The 18,905-nt window shown below is 41.3% G+C and overlaps 1 protein-coding gene across 1 annotated transcript; it reads right to left on the bottom strand.

Annotated features, from left to right (window-relative positions):
• Positions 1 to 1,454: 1,454 nt before the first annotated feature.
• On the bottom strand, positions 1,455 to 18,859 carry ano11 (anoctamin 11; the record flags this gene model as incomplete). The annotated part of the gene is made up of 23 exons (XM_079172000.1): positions 1,455 to 3,618; positions 5,734 to 5,917; positions 6,586 to 6,676; positions 6,902 to 7,038; positions 7,135 to 7,340; positions 7,476 to 7,612; positions 9,344 to 9,441; positions 9,574 to 9,628; positions 9,719 to 9,830; positions 11,469 to 11,571; positions 11,725 to 11,823; positions 12,522 to 12,659; positions 13,315 to 13,458; positions 13,549 to 13,645; positions 15,418 to 15,508; positions 15,707 to 15,872; positions 15,961 to 16,071; positions 16,154 to 16,211; positions 16,313 to 16,449; positions 17,569 to 17,676; positions 17,790 to 17,983; positions 18,103 to 18,223; positions 18,728 to 18,859. The coding sequence occupies 23 exons, from the start codon at positions 18,857 to 18,859 to the stop codon at positions 3,587 to 3,589; spliced, it is 2,751 nt and encodes a 916-aa protein (XP_079028126.1). The 3' UTR covers positions 1,455 to 3,586.
• Positions 18,860 to 18,905: the final 46 nt, after the last annotated feature.

The raw sequence follows: 18,905 nt of genomic DNA, 5'->3' as shown, positions 1-18,905 counted from the left end.
CCCAGTAGCTTTAAAGCTGCACTAATACATTTTATATCAACAATATATCAAATGACCTGAAAGGTGTCGCTTGTAGTGATGATTCCAAACCATGGATCATCCCGACTGTCAAGTATTTTAGCCTCTTAGCTATTTGTCTTGGTTTTCTGGCCTGTAAACTGATTTCTCTTGCTTACTCTGCAGTTTTCAACAGGAAAGCTAATTAAAGTTGCCAAATTTTGGGATCCCCGCCAGAATAAAAAAAATATAGTTTTCAGGGTTTGAACAATGTTTTTGCTTGTTGTCCGTGAGGTTTAAGTGGTTATTAACAAATAATAAATATTTATGAACTCAGACTGTTTTGTTGCCAACGTTCAAAACAACATCTGCATAGGGATGGGTGTTAATTAAAATATTATTGATTATCCGGATTCAGTGGAATTGTATTCTGATGAAATTATCATCCGTAATGTAGGATTTTACTAACTTACTGCATTCAAATGTAACAGTTGATTGCATTGTATTTTGATTCTTGTATGTTTGCATTTACTCTACATATTGTGATATATTGTAATACAGTATATCAGTATTGCAAACATATTCTTATTACTATATGATATTGATTCCAGACATATAACCCAGCTTTACAGTTTATCTGCATTATACTCAGAAATGGTTCAGCCTCATCGGAAATGCAAATACATTTTTTTGGGCCATTTGACATGCCGTGTTGCAGCGTTTCGTTTGCTGCATTAATTACCTTGTGGCTGATTTGGAGCTTTATTTTGCAGCCCGTGCATGTGAGCGTCTCCTTCCTCGCTCCAGCAGTGGGTGAATGAGCCAGCAGGTGTCCACAGTGCATACCTGTGCTCGCTGACAAGTACTAACTCACACTTCCTGCAGGCTACTGCAGAGGAACGCACAGCAATCATAACAATCCGAAGATTAATGTGGCTAAGGGAGGCGGAAAGGGAGGGGAAAGAGAGTGTGTACATAAAAAAAAAATTAAGGATGATACAAGTTAAATAAGAGAGACAGAGGGAGGAGAGAGTGCAAGAAAGGGTGAAGAAAGGGTGACAGGGGTAGAGGGGGAGAAAAGGGGTAGAGGATGAAATAAAAGTCAGGAGTTGCCTAAAGCCACAGCCATTGGTTTAGCTTGTGAGGGGAGGAGGGAGAGGAAGAGAGAAATCATCAACCAACACCTGTCTGTTTCTGACTCCTAATAAATCAGCGTCCTCGTTATCTGTCTGCAGGTCTCTTCTGTTTGTAGAGAGGAAGAAGCATAACGTGAAGGTGGACGGAAAGGCGTGTAAGCATACAGTTTATCCCTACAGCACAGTGAGAAAAGTACATGATCAGCATTTCAGAATCCCACGCTGAGGAGGCATATGCATTCATCAAACTACATTTATTTTGGTCTAAAATGTCTTAAATGCAAAACAGCTCACACATCAAAATATGTCCTATATTGATCCTGTATTTCATTGCTGTTTACAGTATCTTACAGCAGCAACTCTCCTCCATAGTTCAAGTAGAAAAGATGGACATGCCTAGCATCCAAGCACAGTTCACATGTACAGTATATGTGTATATACATTGCATACTTTGCAGACTAGTGTGTAGATGTCTAAATATGCTCTTCGTCACATTGAAGACAACAGACAATCTATGTAATAATAACAGCTCACGATCATTGCCTTTTAAAAAAAAGCCTGTTGGTTCTTTGCTATCCTACAGTACCAGCTATAGCAGTTAAAGGTAGGTGCACTTTGACCTCCAGTCAGAGGCCATCAGAAAGAAAACAACCACAATGTAAACTCAAAGGGGCACTCCACTGATTTTACACATGATGATCATCTTACTCACTATGGGGAGTACTAGACAGCCTGGAACACAGGCTGCCTAGTTTAATTTAATTAATTTAAAGTTAATTTAATGTTGACTGTTGCAGCATGTCAAGTCTGAGAAAATAACCCTAATGATGTCATGATGGGTTATCTCTGCTTAGATTTGAAGACTACAACATTTTGGGGGAATTGCAGTTTGAAAGGCATATATTTACCAGGCAGGGAGAAGTTAATAAATATTAGTATTAAAAATATCCTCAGTGTTCCTCGACATAGAAACACAACAGTGTCCTACACAATGTAAGGATACTAAAGGTTCATGGCCATCAGTTTAAATCATTTTAACACAGTGGATGACTCTAAATATAGGCCATAGTTGTCAGATTTAGCCAAACGTGACCCAGAGGGAATTCATTGAAGCTTGAGATTGTTATCAGTGAAAGAATTTTAAGGTCAGTGATTGGATGTTTATGAGAGCCATTTTGCAACGCCCGACTCGCTAAATGCATTACTCAACCACGCTAACCCACCCTCACTGTCTCCTTTATGCATTATAGTAGCACGATTGCACAATCTTAGGAGAGACATGCATGATGGGAAAAAATAGGAGCCCAGTGTTTTTGAAGTTCGACCCACTCCAGGGATTAGTCAGCATATCTCAGCCTTTGCTCCATTGTTCCTCAACTTTATGGAAGTGCAATACTAAATGATAGGAGAGCCCCTTTAAACAGTAACTAAACGGCTGAACAGTAGTATTTCACCTCTGCCCACACCCAGCTTCACTGATGGGTGTGGTTGGGTGTACTCTGCTAGACCTGCAACCACACCCAAACCGTGATGTCGAAGGGTCCTGGAATACACCTGAACATAACTGCTTCAAGGTGAAAACTTAAACCACTGGAGATCAGCAAACACAACATTTTCAGGGGAATTCAAATTACTCTTTAATGTCATTAAAACCTTATATAGCATCAATGTAATACTACTAATACTCAGGTTGGGTCTGATGCACACTGCTGCAGGTACTAGGTCAGTGTGAAATTGTAACTAGAATGAACAGAACATGAAGTCTGATAGCATTAACAATTCATGCTGCAAATTTAGTTCGCCACTAGAAACACAAAGACTTAAATCACTGGCATAGATGTGGCTTCACTATGGTACATGTTATGCCTGTTACTTTGTGAGTGTTGCATTTTGGCCACGGACGCTATTGAGTTTTTCCGCAAACTAGTCAAATAAATTTCACTATTCATCAATACATATATTAAGACATTACTTTTACATTTCTGCCAAGACAAAAAATGGATGCAGGTTTAAAGCAAAATTGGGGGCAGCGCATCAGCAAACCATATAGATCACATTCTCTGGGTGTTTTTGTTCCGTTTCCTTGAGGTCCACTAGGGCTGGGTTGTTGTCGGGTCAGTACCCCGTATGGATAAGAAAGATGTGGATCCTTTCCAGATCAAGGACCGATTTTGGAACATGTGAAGATACATTTCTATAGGCCTACATATAAGTCTTAGACTTGTGTTGAAGAACTGTGGTCTCCAGATGAAAAGGTGAGTTTAGCCTCCGTTACACACCTGCTTATCCTAAAGTCTGCATCCGCGGTATGCACATTAGTGAATTAAATGAAAACAATCCCAGTGCAGCGGCAGTATTTCACTCAGGGACAAAGTTCACTCGTGTTATCCCAGATGTGAAGGAGTGTCTTTTATTCCTCCAATATCCCCTCAAACCACTCGCACCTTTCCGGACTAACTCATGTTTCCAAAGGACGCGTCGCTTCCTTCAGGGTAGGACGTGCAGTTGGGTTTGGACGCAAAAGGAATGGGGGAAGGAGCACAGAGACAGAGGAGAGAATTAGTTCTGTCAGACTGACTACTGCAAGAGTGGAGAGGGGGAAAAAAAGCTGACACAGACAATCTTTGTTGCAACATGCTACTAAGTTACAGCTGGCTGCTACTATTTTTTTTATATAGTGAAACTTGCAATAAAACAATATTAAACAATTTTAGTAAAATATGACAATTTGCGTTCTTTCTGAGAATGTAACTGTAAGCTCGATGTCAATCTCATGTCTGTGAGTTAAGTATGAAGCTATAGAGTCTGGATGTGGTTAGCGTAGCATAGCTGTAAGCCTTGAAGGAGATCACAGCAGCTATCCTAGCAGCACCTCTAAAGCTAATTAACATGTTAAATCTTAATAGTATTGGGGACTTATGCGTTTACACTTTTGTGATGAACAGGTGGGTGACTGTGTGCAGCCTCCCAAAATCTTGTTGTGGAGGTTGCCAGGTTTGGTAGCATTATACCTTTACAGAGGCTAAATCCATGACCTGTGGTTACAGACTGTATCTGGCAATCGGTCACGTAGCAAAGAAAGCACCTGCTGTCAAAATGAATGATTTCCAAAGCCAAATTGCAACAAAACAGTTGTTTGTGCTAAAATACAGTAGAACACAAGTAACTGCGTAAATCATCACTTTCAATAATTTTACGTATTACAACTTTATCACCCAGCCGACATCTATGACAAACAGCTCCAAAACAAAGAGACAGGGGGCGCCACTAGAATTTGTTTGCCCCTTGATAACAGCTCTAACACAATAAACAGGAACTATCATTCCTAGCACCACTGGGGCCCTGTCAGGGTATTCTGTTCACTATTCTGTTATGCTACTTATTCATCACATACATCAATTGATAACATAGTTTTGGCGTGAAATGATAAGAGGTGCTACAGTGCTGTTGTACTGTGTGTGTTGTGGCTTTCATGATTCAATGCCAGTGATTGAGTAATGAACTTATGTTCCCTTTCATTTGATCAATTCTGCTGTGGTTACTGAAATGCTCCTGAAAGATCCTTCTCGAGAACGCCATTTACTCAGGTGTTTGTGTAGTACTCACCTGCCCTCATCCAGCAACACTCACTACATGAGACACATGACAACAACATGGGTCAGAGCACAGGGACACACACACAAAGACGCACAGAGGAGGATGAAAACACACTCTATGGGACTGTATTCTCCACAAACACAATGTGGATGTGCAGGCTGTGATCCTTGAAGTGTGCGTTTGAAGTGTTCTACTGATTACCGTTTACTTCCTGCTTGAACGTAACGCTTTAAAAGAGCAGCAGCACTAATAGAGGAAATTCTAACGTATGCCAACAGCCCACAAGCCCTATGGATGTAGTTATATTCATCTGACATATTTGGCTCGGATCCCACACAGATTACCTTTAATGCTCATGTTGCGTGCAGTGTAGCGAGTATATAACAGCTAGTCGAGCCGCAGGTGCTTTGCAAATGCTCTGTTGAAGTGTGTGCACGGGTGGGTGAGCTTTTAAAAGCCTTTAAAACCTGGAATTCATTTATGAGAATCAACAGTGACAGGTTTAACACTGCATGCGAACTCTGGTGGTGCACTGTTTCATTGGTCACCTGTGTGTTACCAAATAGTGCAAAAACAGGATTGTGAAATTTAGGGGAGGTATCATAGAGCTAATACGGACCTACGTGAGTATCTCATTTAATAACAACAAAAATAATAGCTAGATAGAAACAGGGTCAAATAAGAATATCACTTTTGGTGATTTGGGTAAAGAATTCATTATTATTTTATACATTAGAAAGGTTTGAGGATAACTTTGATATGATTTAACATTGATCACTATCATCTCTGCACACATCAATGCATATAAATGCTCTCATTCTTATCAAATACAGCCTCATATTTCCCTCTCATTAAAACATGTGAGGACCCCCGATCTAGAGTCTAAACTGGCTCTTTCCCTAAATATTCAAATACAGAACTAGTGTGTCAGGTTTTGTGAATGAGTGCGTGTTGCACTGCATTGTGTGTGTGTGTGTGTGTGTGTGTCCCACACTCTACTGACCTGGGCTGGATGTGCCTGGAGTGGCGGGGGCGGCCCCTCGGCCTCGACTCACCAACAGAGCCTCCTGGTTTTCGGCCAGAGCCTGCTTGGCCAGGTAGCGCTCTCTCTTCATCTTCAGCTCCAGGGACCCGGGGACATCAGGCACAATCCAGTCGATGGCTCGCAGCACGAAGAACACCACATGCTGGTGAAGGGGAAGACGTGCAGACAGCAAGACATTAAGCTCCTCGCCAGATAGAAGAAAAAGCCAAGTCAAGCAAGTTTTAAAAAAGATGTTGAAGGCAACATTTTGTGTTTGAGCTTTGGTGTGGTTTATATTTTGACAAAAATATTCACTTAGACCACTTTTTCACAAGTATTCCCCGGAGCTTTCAGCCACTCCTCACCTCTAAGTTTCCATATAGCGTGTTTTGCTGAGCACCAGCGTCTTTTTTTCAGTTGCCCCCAATGACATAGAGAAAAAGTGTTTCACCCAGGCCTTGCATATATGCTCATGCAACTTAATAAATATGAACTTTGAAAGAGAGATGGTGAGAAGAAGGCGTTGGAGAAGAGGGCGAAGACAGAGAAAGTGAGACATGTCAAAGAAAGGAGACATGGTAAACTAGCAACTACAAAATAACATATGAACTACTGATATGGGTCAGCGTTACACAAGATGGAAACACTAAAACATACACTAAGAGAGGGCTACATTGGTAGTATTTCAAGTACGCACCTGGGAACAGAGGCACAACAAGGAATAGGGATGTGGGTGAAAGATATAAATAGTAAATATGTGGGCATTAAAATCACTGACATAGGCAGAAGGAAACAGATTAGCAAATGTATACAAAGCAGCTCCCTTCATACCTCGAAAGCAATGATAAAACCAAGTCTGACGGCAAGAAGCTCCCAGAAGAACAGTGAGTAGTTTCCATCGTCGTCTCTGTATGCTTTATATCTTAAAAAATAAAAAATAAAACACAGAGTTACTGCAGAAAATACTGTGTAATGGTTAGTGTGCATGATATGCAGCAGCAGCACAAACTGAACTATGTGTTAAACTTCAGTAACACTATCCTCTGATCTGAAATCAACAAATGAAACTTCGGCATTTTGAAAAATTGACAAAGTGTTTCCCCACTCTTAGATGACATGCATTCAGACAATCAGCATACAGCATTACCTGCACATGGGGTTCTCAGTGTAGTTCAGTGGGGCGTAAGCTAAGGTGAAGTTGACGTATCCACTGAGATCGTTACCAAACTTGAACTGGTAGAGCAGACGAGGTAAGAAGTCTGATGTGAAGGCTATTAGGAAAGCCTGCGGACGGCAAAGAGAAAAAAGCAACAAAAGATGACGTTGGAGAAAAGAGATTAGCATCCAGCCTGGCGTGGATTTCATTTTCAATGGGCTCACGTTGGCGATGACGGACAGGTGTGACAGGGCTTCCAGTATGTTGAACCAGACTCCGATGTTCTGGGCGCGCTCAGCCACCGGCCGGCGGTACTCGCACGCAAACTTGTGGGCGTCCAGGCGGATTTCCACCCAGTTGTTGAGGAGGGCGAAGAGCGGAGCGAGGGGGAACGCTGCCACGAAGATGGTGATGAACCCAAACTGGAGCACTGCACAGCAATGAGTCAGGCAATTTAAACTTCTTACGTTATTCTTTTTTTTTACATACGTTCATCATAATCTATTTTATAAACATTTGAATAGCAGTGACGTCATGTACTTAGAATACAGTAGCTGATACTTGCCCATTTCCAGGTACTCTTCGAACAGGCCCTCACACTCCACCAGCTTGTAGTCTTCCTCCCAGCGCCGAGGCTCATGGGATGCATTATCCCCCAGCACCTTCGCCAAAGTCCTCTTCTGCTTCCAGGCCTTCACTTTACTATCAGAGCAAATAAACATGAAATAAACATGAAATAAACATGACAATAGCGTTAATATAGAACTTGTCGTCAACACATGGAGGTCAGAGGTCATGCACAAAAACATCTACAAAAACAGCTGTTTATCTTATTCTAGTTTAAAATGCCTTTCATTTCTGTGAACACAGTTTTTATTTATTTTTTGTCTCTACTGTTGTCATTTTGTACACCCTGGTTACAAATTATAATTCAAAGATATTATATTACATGGATAACTGTTAATTTCAGTGTTGATGATTTGCCATGAGCGTGGGTTGTTCATCTCTTCAAAGCTGGAAACATTGTTTGACAAGTTGTGTCAGAGTAACCAGTCTCTGAGGCTCAAATCTTCATAAGCAGTTACAGACGGTTCTATTGTGGCTTTGGAACCGGCAACTTAGTTATTCATTCTTGCTCTGCTGTAACACAAATCTGCCTAAAACTCTCCGTACATGTCAAAAATCAGTACCATATAGCCATTTTAGCTCAATCCCACTATAATAATAATAATAATAGCACACAAACAATCTTTTATGGTATTGTGTTTAGGTATGACACAAATCAGATGCTAAGCAGGTTTCCTTTAAAACGTGCTCCTTTCATCTCCTCAGTTGCAGCCATCGTCTGAGATATGAGCAAGAATGAACGACTGGAAACAGTCCGCGCTGATCCGCCCTGCCAGTGTTTCAATTTAGCCATCAATAGGACAAACCTATTCTTCGAAGCATTGAAGCTTTGAATTGGGACACAGCTACAGTACAGCAAAAACAAAACAAAATACTTCAACGAGCAGAACAAGCCTGGCTGCCAACTCACACATTCAGCAGCAATAAATCTCTTAATCAATCTTACAGCAGCTGCACATAAGACTTCCCTATTGCAGTTATCAGCATAGAGATCTACATCAAAATATATGGCCTTGATTGCACCCCGGCAACTGCACGCTTATGTAAAAGAAGTGGTGCACAAAATAGAACTTGCCGTGACTAACTATAGCAAGTAGGTCGGTCAAGAAAAGTTGAAGCAAAGAAAGCAGGAACGCAACACGATAAGAAGAAAATCTGTCGACCCCTACACCCTTGTCCTCAGCTTTTCCATGCAGTTTCGATTCTGCTGTCAGTTTCCGATCATCTATTTAAACATCTCAGGTTGTGTTTCGTTTCACAGGCAAGTAGCATTACCCCGAAGCCTCATAGCTCTCTCTTTGGAAGGCCCCTACAAACTGAAGGTAACTCTTCGGTTTACCAAAGCTCTCTGAAATCTGATTCTGCCCTGTTACACACCCCCACACACCCCCACACACACAGTGTGCCAGTGCTGCAGCGGTGAGCTTTACTGCACCAAACAAACAGAGCTATAATCAGGATGCAGTGCCGTCTGATGCAACACCTCAGTAAACAATGTCAGGCAGGCAAAATAAAATAAAGTTACTTATGGGTTTTAGTACGGAGTACAAATATCACATGCACATATTATGCTAATTCTACTTCATTCTGATATATTGAATTCTATTTGACAGTTCTGGTTTAGTTTTTTAAGGCTATTTATGAGTTCAAGCTGATGACTATAAAATAATTTTGACAGTTTCAATTCAGCAAATTGTTCTCCTGTCCGACTGAGAAAACCAAGAGGCTTGTAAGTTCAACAGAAAACAATTTCCAGTAAAATAACAGGAAACCAGGACTGGTATATATTGTGGACAGGAAACATACGGGATAATGAACTCCTGAATGTTGTTGATGAGTTGCTTTCCCACCATGATAATGAAGAGTTGCTCAGCCAGTTCAATGAGGCAACCGCCGGGGCCACACTGCAATAGAGTGTGAAGACACAGAAACACAGAGCGATATGACAGTTTTTACACACTTGGATAAAATAATACAACAGCAGGGATATGCAATACTCCCTCCCTTTGATATTTACTGATAAATGATAGACTCACATCTTCATTTCTCATCCCAAACAAGGTCCCATAGTTGCTGGGGAAACCCACAAACCTACCCACACAGAGAAGTAAGGAAGTTAAAATCTGTTCTTCATTTACCAATACTTTCTGTGTGTCTGTTGAAGACTGACTTGTGTCTCACCTTCCTTTAAAGAAAGCCACATAGAAGGGGGACGAGTAGAAGTTGACAAACTGGAAGATGAACACCTTGAAGATGAAGGCATTGTCATACTGGGTTTGTGTTCTGTGCATCTCTGCAACAGAGAAAACATGGACACAAAACATTAGAGTAAAACTAAAGTCATCATTTTACTGTTCGCCTTTGTTTCCACATGAGTTTGCCTAACAAGGGGTTTGCTTAAAAGCTGTCCAGGCATCTGACAGCGCATGTGGTCATGTAACTTATATATTGTTATCTTAACTTATTGAAACAATGGACAGAACTATGTAAAAAATGAACCACAAAATAAACTGGAAGCATCCTCTATAAAAAGCAAATTGAGTGAAATCGACACAGCAACTCAGAGCAGAGTGAACCATATCAGACAGGCATTAATAACTTGAGCTGGACATATTCTGACTGACCCTTGAGTTTCTTCTACTGCGTCTCATGGAGAGAGATGACAACCAATCCAATAATCATTTAAACTGCTAAAGTGACGTATTACAACCTCTAGTGGCGATAATCTAGTGGCGATAATCTAGTGGCGTTTGGGCAGCAACACCTGAGAAATGTGTTTATAGCACAGCTGTCTCAACAGAGCTGGTATATTAATATTATATGTATAATATTTTATTCATTTCAGTGCTTACATACTACCATACGACTATTTTTAGCCAACCTCGTTGAGTTGCTCATGAGATGGCCCTGTTGGTCGGTTGCTCTGTTGGTCAACCCCTTTGGTTCATAAAAACTTTCATTTCTATCATAATAATTATAATAATATAATTATAAACATTTCTATCTGGTTTTGCCCATTTTCTTGTGCTCAGACAATGGTGACCATGCTAAACTCTGAGCATGTTAGCATGACTTACTTGACTCTTGTTGTGTTTAGCTGTAAGCTAACTAGCTAAAGTAATAGTATCTGGTAAGATGTTGAAAATCGTCATCAAATTTTAAAGTGACATAGATGCTTGGGAAATTAAAATTGGGGGATGCACACACTACCTATAGGTGCAGGAAAGACAGCTCGCTTAATATTGTATCTCTTCACTTAAGCATTTAACTAGCTATCAATGACTTTCCTGATACAGGCCTGCAACTCTATCGTGTCTCTTGTTGATGTGCTATTGTGTTTAGTTAAATGATAACATCAGTGGTTGGCCACAGCAAGGTTGCACCCTAGAAAAAGGCGATCTGAAGTAGCTTTTGTCTCTTAGAAAATTCAAATCTCCACAACTGATGTGGAAAAAAAGAGATAAGAACAGAGCAGAAAAATGGTGGCCATTTGATGCTGCTGTAGTGTTCACTGATGTATATGTGCATGCTGCAAAAATGGGTCCTGATCTTATTAATAATTAAATATGATTATTATTATTCTCCAACTTATCGCTATGCATTCTATGTATACCCTTTTTTAACTTATTTTATCAAGCTTGTTTTATTTTCCATCTTATTTCACATTATGGCATTCTAACCCTGTTTTGATGTTCATTTTATGTCTATTTTCCTTAATTGTAAAAGAGTTTGAGCTGCATTTCTTGTATAAAAAGTGCTATTCAAATAAAGTCTACTAATATTATTATTACCCCAGATGCTGGGATCAAATTCAAGACATCATCAGCTCTTTGAGGAGTCTCCTCTTTTAGTTAGTGGAGATCCAGTGAGAGGCTGATATCAATATAGAGCATTCTGGTTTGAGGTGTTGGAGAGCGGTATTGATTCTTACCCCATTTAGTGAGCTGCTCAGCTAATGCAGTGTAGACCTGGCCCATCAACAGGATAAGGCCCAGATTCACAATACTGCCAGAGATGTTGGCTATGGTCCCTGCCTGGAGACACACACAGAGATGTTGAAGGAGCTGACGCACACCTGTAGCGTATGTAGTCATTACACTGCTTTTAAATATAAAACATATTCATAATAGAACAAATTAAATTCACACATGCATTGATTGAAGATGACTTATGCAACTCTGATATACCTCCGTACGCAGGACGGGGCTCCCGGTGCGGAACATCATCAAGCTGATGATACCTCGGCACATGACCACCGTCACCAGGAAAATCATCACCACACACAGCTGAGAGGGAAGAAACAGTTCTTCGTGAGATAATTGAGACAAATTATATCGCACACCATCATAGCCAAATGGGGTGCAGCCATCATCACCGACACCACACTCCTCATATTTGGCTGATTTCTTCGAGATACCGGTGAGTGTTCATAGATACTATTCTATGCAGTGTGCCTTTACGGAGCTGGTACCATGGTAGTATTTTCCACCACAATCATCATTGTCAGTAGAAGGGTTGGGAAAAATGATCCTCAAATCCCTGTCCAAGAACAAGTTAATCCTGAGACTGAACATAATGTGTATGGCTTAGATTATCAGATGATATCCAGCCCTGTGGGCAAGTGACCTGGATTCATTATTAGAGGAAGGTTCAGTTACCACTGAGGGATTCAGTGGAATAGCACACAGGTGTGAACTCCCCCTCTCTTTCTCTTCAGGGTCACAAAAGTAAGAGCTGAAAAGACACTAAGATTCTTCACTGTATAATGGCAATGATTGTTTGACTTGATACAACATTATGTCCATAGAAAACAAGTGGAGTAGTTTAATCACAGTAATCAAACAAACTGCAATGTGCTCATTAGATTAGAAGTTGGTGTTAGTGACTGGCCAATCTGAGAATCCAATATAATGCATAAGGAAAACATGCTAAAATTAAAAGAGCACAATATCTGCCTTTAAAACACATATAAACAGTGTCTCACCATCATAATGATGACCATGGAGCCAGTGAACATCCGGGACAACCTGGTATTTTCTGGAAAGTAGGGCTCTTTCACCCCAGTCACTGGGTTTTGCTCCATAGTCGGGGCCATGGCTGCAAACTCTGGACGAGGACGCTCCTGAGGGAAAACACAGTGATGACATCAGCATCAATGGACACACTCTTTGCTGTTTTGCTGAGAACGATCCAGCTGCAGACTTCAGGTCAAGCGACCCAATGGGCACAGACTAGAGTAGGTTCTCCAGAGGTGACGCTTGTAACAACATTAACATAACAGCTCAGAATGTTTTATTATTTTTGTTGTTTACTCCTGTTTACTCAGGATGGGAAGGTAACAGTATTCTAAGTTGTGTGTAAAAAGTTCCCATGGTCTTAAAGGGCCAGTGTGTAGGATTTGCGGCATCTAGCAGTGAGGTTGTAGATTGCAACCAACTGAAACGCACGTGTGCCAAACGAGTAGGAGAACTTCGGTGGCCCAATGCCAAAGAGCCAGTGTTTGGTTTGTCCGATCTAAGCTAGTGTAGAAACATGGTGGTGCAACATAGCAGACTCCGTAAAGAAGACCCGTTCCGTATATGTAGATATAAACGGCTCATTCTGAGGTACCGAAAATGTTCAGGTGATAATATACACTGGCCCTTTAAGGTCTGCAGTTGGAATCTGTTGGGATTGCTAGCCGCTGAATCATGACCTACCTGAGAACCATAAAGTTTATGAGACCAACATGGTCATACTCGTATTGAAAGCAAGCAAGAAAGGAAGGATTGTGAGACCTCTTCTTCATGGAAGTCCATGCAGTCCCAGTGATGGGCCAGGGTGGCCATCTTTCGCTTCCAGTACTCCAGGAAGGTTACGGCCCAGAAGGACATGAACACACTGAAGAGGACTGTACCTGGGTGGTCAAATAAGTAGCCCAACTGCAATGCAGAAAGTACATCAGCTTTAAGTCTTTTTGCATTATCATTTTTTTTAAAACAGGGTTAGCGAAATGTTTTGAAGTTCGTTACCTTGGCCATGGTGCAGATATCAGACATGTTCCAGGCCTTGCATGTATTACAGAGAGGACACATCAGATAACTACCTCCGCTGTTACAGATGTCCTTACTGTTGACACATAGACACGGATTAGTTACAACTGAGAAAACACGTTTTAAAGCATTCAAACAAGGACCTGCTTTTTCAGATTCTGATGCATCAGGTGGCCCGAAACCATTTGACAAAAACAATACTCGTGGTTATAAATGTAACAGCTAAGCGATTATGTGAATTAACTGCGATGCATTTTGCATTCACACAAGGCCAGGGCATATTGATTGAGTGAGACAATAGGACGGATGGAGGGTGTTGAAATCAGTCTCCCAGCTTGCTGCCAGGCAGCAGAGCTACTGCACTTTCACTTATTGCAGTTATTCAGTGAGGTACTACAATAACTACAAACATGCTGCACAAATAAAGCCTGGACTCACTGAGAAACATCTATCTTCCCTATTTATGTCATGTGGAGATTATCAATCTGCACTAGTAGTTCATTATCACATGAGATGGCTGCAGTTTGTTACCGCAGACTGCTCTCCACCCGTTCTACACTAATCAGTGGCTTTATTCTATAGCCTGAACTAATGAACCTCATTAATCTGAGACATTTGGCTGTATTTTTTCCTGAGATAGTGACTTGCCTTCCGTTCTCTCTAACCTCCCTCGCTACTTTATTGAGGGAGGCATTTTCTATCACTGAAACCAACAAGAGGCCATAGAAAGAGAACGGTTCACACAAAACAATTGGTGAAGCAACATTAGGGTACAAACACACCTACAATGCCATGTAGGTAGAGTAGAGCCCCCTGCATTGATGAATAATGAATAAGAATTTGGGCACAGACATACCCATGTGGATTGAATAATTAAGCGGTTTGTTTTCATGCAGGGCGGACTCTGCTTTGATATATTTGTATCTAAAACTGGGCCAGCTTTACATAATTTGGGAGGAAGAGTGTAAGTAGAGTTTGAATTTCTGCACGACTCCAGTATCCCTCCAAGATTCCTCTGTGTGTGCATTAAGTACGAGGCTGGATTATTGCAATGGTGCTGGATACCATTTCTTTAAGCAAAAGTTTTGGAATAGGTGTCTGTACAGGCATTATGGTACTAAACCTGGCAACCTCACTGCAGCAACAAGACACCAGGAAGTCACAGCCCCCTGTTGTTATCTCCCATCAAATAGTTCCACCATGTAAATTGCTTTAAAACTACAAACAATTAAAGGATGACTCATTATTGGCACATTGAATTTCATTTACCAAGATTCAGGCCGATTGTTTTAAAAAGATCGTCCTTAGGAAAACCTGACTGAGATAGAGTCAAATGAAACAGAGTGAAACAAATGCTTTACTTATCCCTTTTACTTTTGTGATACAAACATTGAAATGTCTATCTGTGACATGATAAAAAAAAGTACAGTATGTCAATAAACATTCATACAAAGATGACAAACAATGTCTCGCCATGTGTATCTAAAATGTGCCAACATTACCATTAAGTAAGCACATACCAGTACAGATGAGGCTATAGCAGGTAAACCCCTGACTATACTGAATTGAGCCTGGATGTGTCAAGTTTTAATCTGTAAGATTGTGTTATTTCTTTTCTCAAAAGTTTCATAGACTTATAGACATTAATGGACCACCGGAATGCACAGTCAATTCAGCAGAATGACCACTACTAATACAAATACAGTCCTACCAGTACTAGTACGATAGCATACATATCATAACATAATGGCTGTAAAATTGGTGGATCTCCCATTTATGATTTTGACCAAAATAACGTGATATAATTTGCAATTAAACATGTAGTTTCTGTGTAGTGTGCGGACTCACGCGGGTGCGTTGGTGCCCATGGACATGACTCCAGACACAAAGACCAGGGTTCCAACCACAGCCGCCGGCAGCAGCCAGGCTGTGTAGAAACCTGCAGAGACATAAAGCTCCATTAGACTGCAGCTCTCGGCTGATGCAGGGATGTGCAATTACATTGCTGTTTGATGCTGGATTGTCCGTGACGAAGAGGTCGGGTAGGCATTGCAAAAGACGAAAGCTTGTACATCACCCCAAACTACTAATTTCAAAGCACTGAACCTAATGTGTCTGAATACAGATTCGTATTTACCCAGCCAGGCAAAGTAGAGCGCAATCTTCTCTCCAAAGTACTCCCTGATGTGGTCCAGGGGTTGGTACTTGTACCATGTGCCCCAGCGGGCCCAGTAGTGGTAAAGAATCTGCCTCTGGTTCAGCTCGTCAGGACGGATCTCATACTTTGGAAGCTCAAAGGGGCCCTGTGAAAAAGAAAATAACATGTTGATTAGAGAGAGAACAGAGCACAAGCTTTTCACCCGATTAAAGAGCAGATAAATAATATCGGACCTCGTGCAGCGGGAAAGCTGCTTTGTACACCCCTTCATTAACCAGTCTGTCCACACCAACTTCAGCCCTCTTCCTTTTGCCGTACACCGTCCTGGCAAGAATCTCATAGACCTGAAATAACACACAAACTGTCACTCCATGAGAGAATAATTTCACCGAGTACATGCACTGTAGAGGAATTCCGGTTACTCACAACACGGTGTCTCTGTGTATTAGTGAAGTAGGATTCACGGTCGTTGCAGCCAAGAAACCTGTAGAAGAGAGACATTCATTCAGCCAACATACCCTTTTATATATTGTGATTCAATCTTAACCGATCTGAACCTATTTATGATTGTCAATTAGAACTCACCTGTTCATCTTTGACTTGCGAAAGGCACATGTGTAATAGTCCAGCGGCCTGTTTGGCACTGACTCCATCATTACGTTAGGTATGCATAGTCTCTTCAGAACCTGAGCAGATGTGTTTAAGTCGAGGTTTGGCTGTGCCTGGAAGTCAAACACATAGCAATTCAGTATGAAGAACATTTTTGTTCGTTCTCTTTATGAAGTTACAATCCTTAACATTATATTTTGTGACACCTGTGGTTACTGGTGGTTAACGGTAAGAACATTTTGCTGATAGAGGTCCTAGAGTTTTGTTAGAAATGTTGAAATCAACCATTTGGGGCAGTAAACAACAAAAAATTAGCAACTTGTATCTGTTTACGACACAGCCAAACAAACAGTGGGCTCAGAGGATTCAGTTTTAAGACCAAAAAACAGTCAACAACAGCGTCCATCATGTCCAGTACGTGCATGCATCTATTCCTGTGAGTTCCTTGTGTGTTGTTATATTTGCTCAGCAGAGGCGGACTCCGCCAGACACAATAAAAGTGGGATTTGATGTAATAACAACACTAAGAGTCTGTAGCAATGCTGGCTGCTCCGTGAGTGCTTTGAGCTAAATGCTAACCTCTAATACTAAATGTGCACAATGACGATTCAGTTCAGTTCACTTCAATGCTACCATGCTGATCTTTAACAGGTGTAATATTCACCATGTACCTGTATGATGTATGATGTAATGTATGTGTATAATGTGTTTGCCATCTTAGGTTAGCATGCTAATGTACTATGATTAGCACTAAACACCCAAGTACGGCTGAGGCTGATGGAAATAAGATTCATTTTGCAGACAAATGGACAAATATTTATATCAGATTCTGTAGCAAGCCATCCAATAATCCATAATCCAAAAATGGCAACCTCATGGTTGCGCAACATGAGAAGTCAAGTGATCACTAAAGTCGGATACATCGTCTGAGAGCCATACATTTCTGTAGAAAATTCTATGGCAATTCATCTTGTACATATTGAAATATTTCACAGGGAAAATGATAACTTTGACCAGCTTGTTGCACAAGATGAAACTTCAGTGGATCACCAGAAATCATTAGAATAACACACAAGATGGGCATCTGAACGTCTGTACAAATTCCAAAGCGTTCCATCTCATAGTTGTTGAGATATTTCAGTCTGGAGTCACACCTGATAGGCCAAGAGGGCCATCCATAAAAATCTTGAAATCTAAAATAGACCTATTAAATTATAAACAGCTGCACTAACCTGCAATGGAGCTCTCAGACAGAGTTCCTCAGCATAATACAGCATCACATCCCAAGGAGCGCTGAGTTTCAGAAAATGTATCGTTTTCTTTTCATTCGACGTTTCCTCCTGAAGAACAGAGAGGCAACATAGACAAGTTGTTAATAAGGCCATAAAAAAAAACAAGTAGACTTATTAAGACACATTTATAAGACGATGATCTTTAATCTGATCGACAGCACCTTTTCCATGAGCAATCCAGCACTCTCCAGATTCTGAACAAACTTCTCCCTCCACTGTGCCAGCTGTGCCTTCCTTCGCTCAGACCTGCTGTTCTCCTCTTTTGGCGCTGCTTCCCCCTCCTCAGCGGTTCCTTGGTTCTTCCCCTTCCCTCGCCGTTTCCTCTGCGAGCGAACCTCCCACACCAGTATAAAGTCTGAACCCAGATCAACAAAAAAAAGGTCCAAAAGGTTAAGTGAAGGACTGACTCAGCACTTGTCATCCACCAGTGAGCTTGTGACAACCAATACATTGCGAACTGCTGATGCTACCTACCGATTTTGGTTCTTCCATCTCTGAAGTAGTTCCCCAGCTGCGGAACTGACTGGTTACTTGTGTTACAGTGACTATACAGGGGATCATCACCACCCATATCGTCAACAGCTGCGGCTGCAAGCTAGAAGCATCCAAACAGCTGAGTTATTATCAAAATCGGTTAATTAAAAACAAGTTACAACTGCTGGCAAAAACAGACTATTTTCTCTTCTTGTCCTTTGTTCTGTATATTCAGTTAATTTGCTCTCAAAGAGGTTTAACCCATAAGATCCCATGCCATTACTCAGCATCATAAAAGCCTCCACTTTGCAATAATGTGCCCAGATAGATGAGCTTTTTACAGTCTGATTGGAACAATCTTTCAGTGCAGTTAAGTGCCGCTGCACAACGAGACATTTTTGATTTTCCCGGCAATGTACAGCGCCTCAAACCACATTGTACCCCTGTAGATTTCAGATTTACTGCAACACCTCAGAGAAGTCAGTGAGGGGTGAAGGGATGAGCAAAAGCAGCAGGGTTATGGCCGCTTTGTGAACGTGCAGTCATTTTTCCCATATCTATGCGATTCCTACACAAAAGGACAACATACTGCAGCATTATAGGAGAAAAGTCAAATACTGCTTACACATCGAGGTGGGATGTAGCTCCCGTTCTGCAGACTCCCATAGCCGTCTGTGGTTTGCGCTTCAGCCCCGTAGTCCAGATTCAGGAGGACCTCTCTGTCTCCCTTCGGCAGCTCTGAGCCCTTCCTCAACATGATGAGGCAGATGACAAAAGGTCCTGTGGGGAAAAGAAATCTGTGC

Source organism: Pholis gunnellus (genome assembly GCF_910591455.1).
Source record: "Pholis gunnellus genome assembly, chromosome: 2".
NCBI classification, from domain to species: domain Eukaryota; kingdom Metazoa; phylum Chordata; class Actinopteri; order Perciformes; family Pholidae; genus Pholis; species Pholis gunnellus.
The sequence above is the reverse complement of the archived record's forward strand: the minus strand, read 5'-3'. Positions and strand labels throughout refer to the sequence as shown.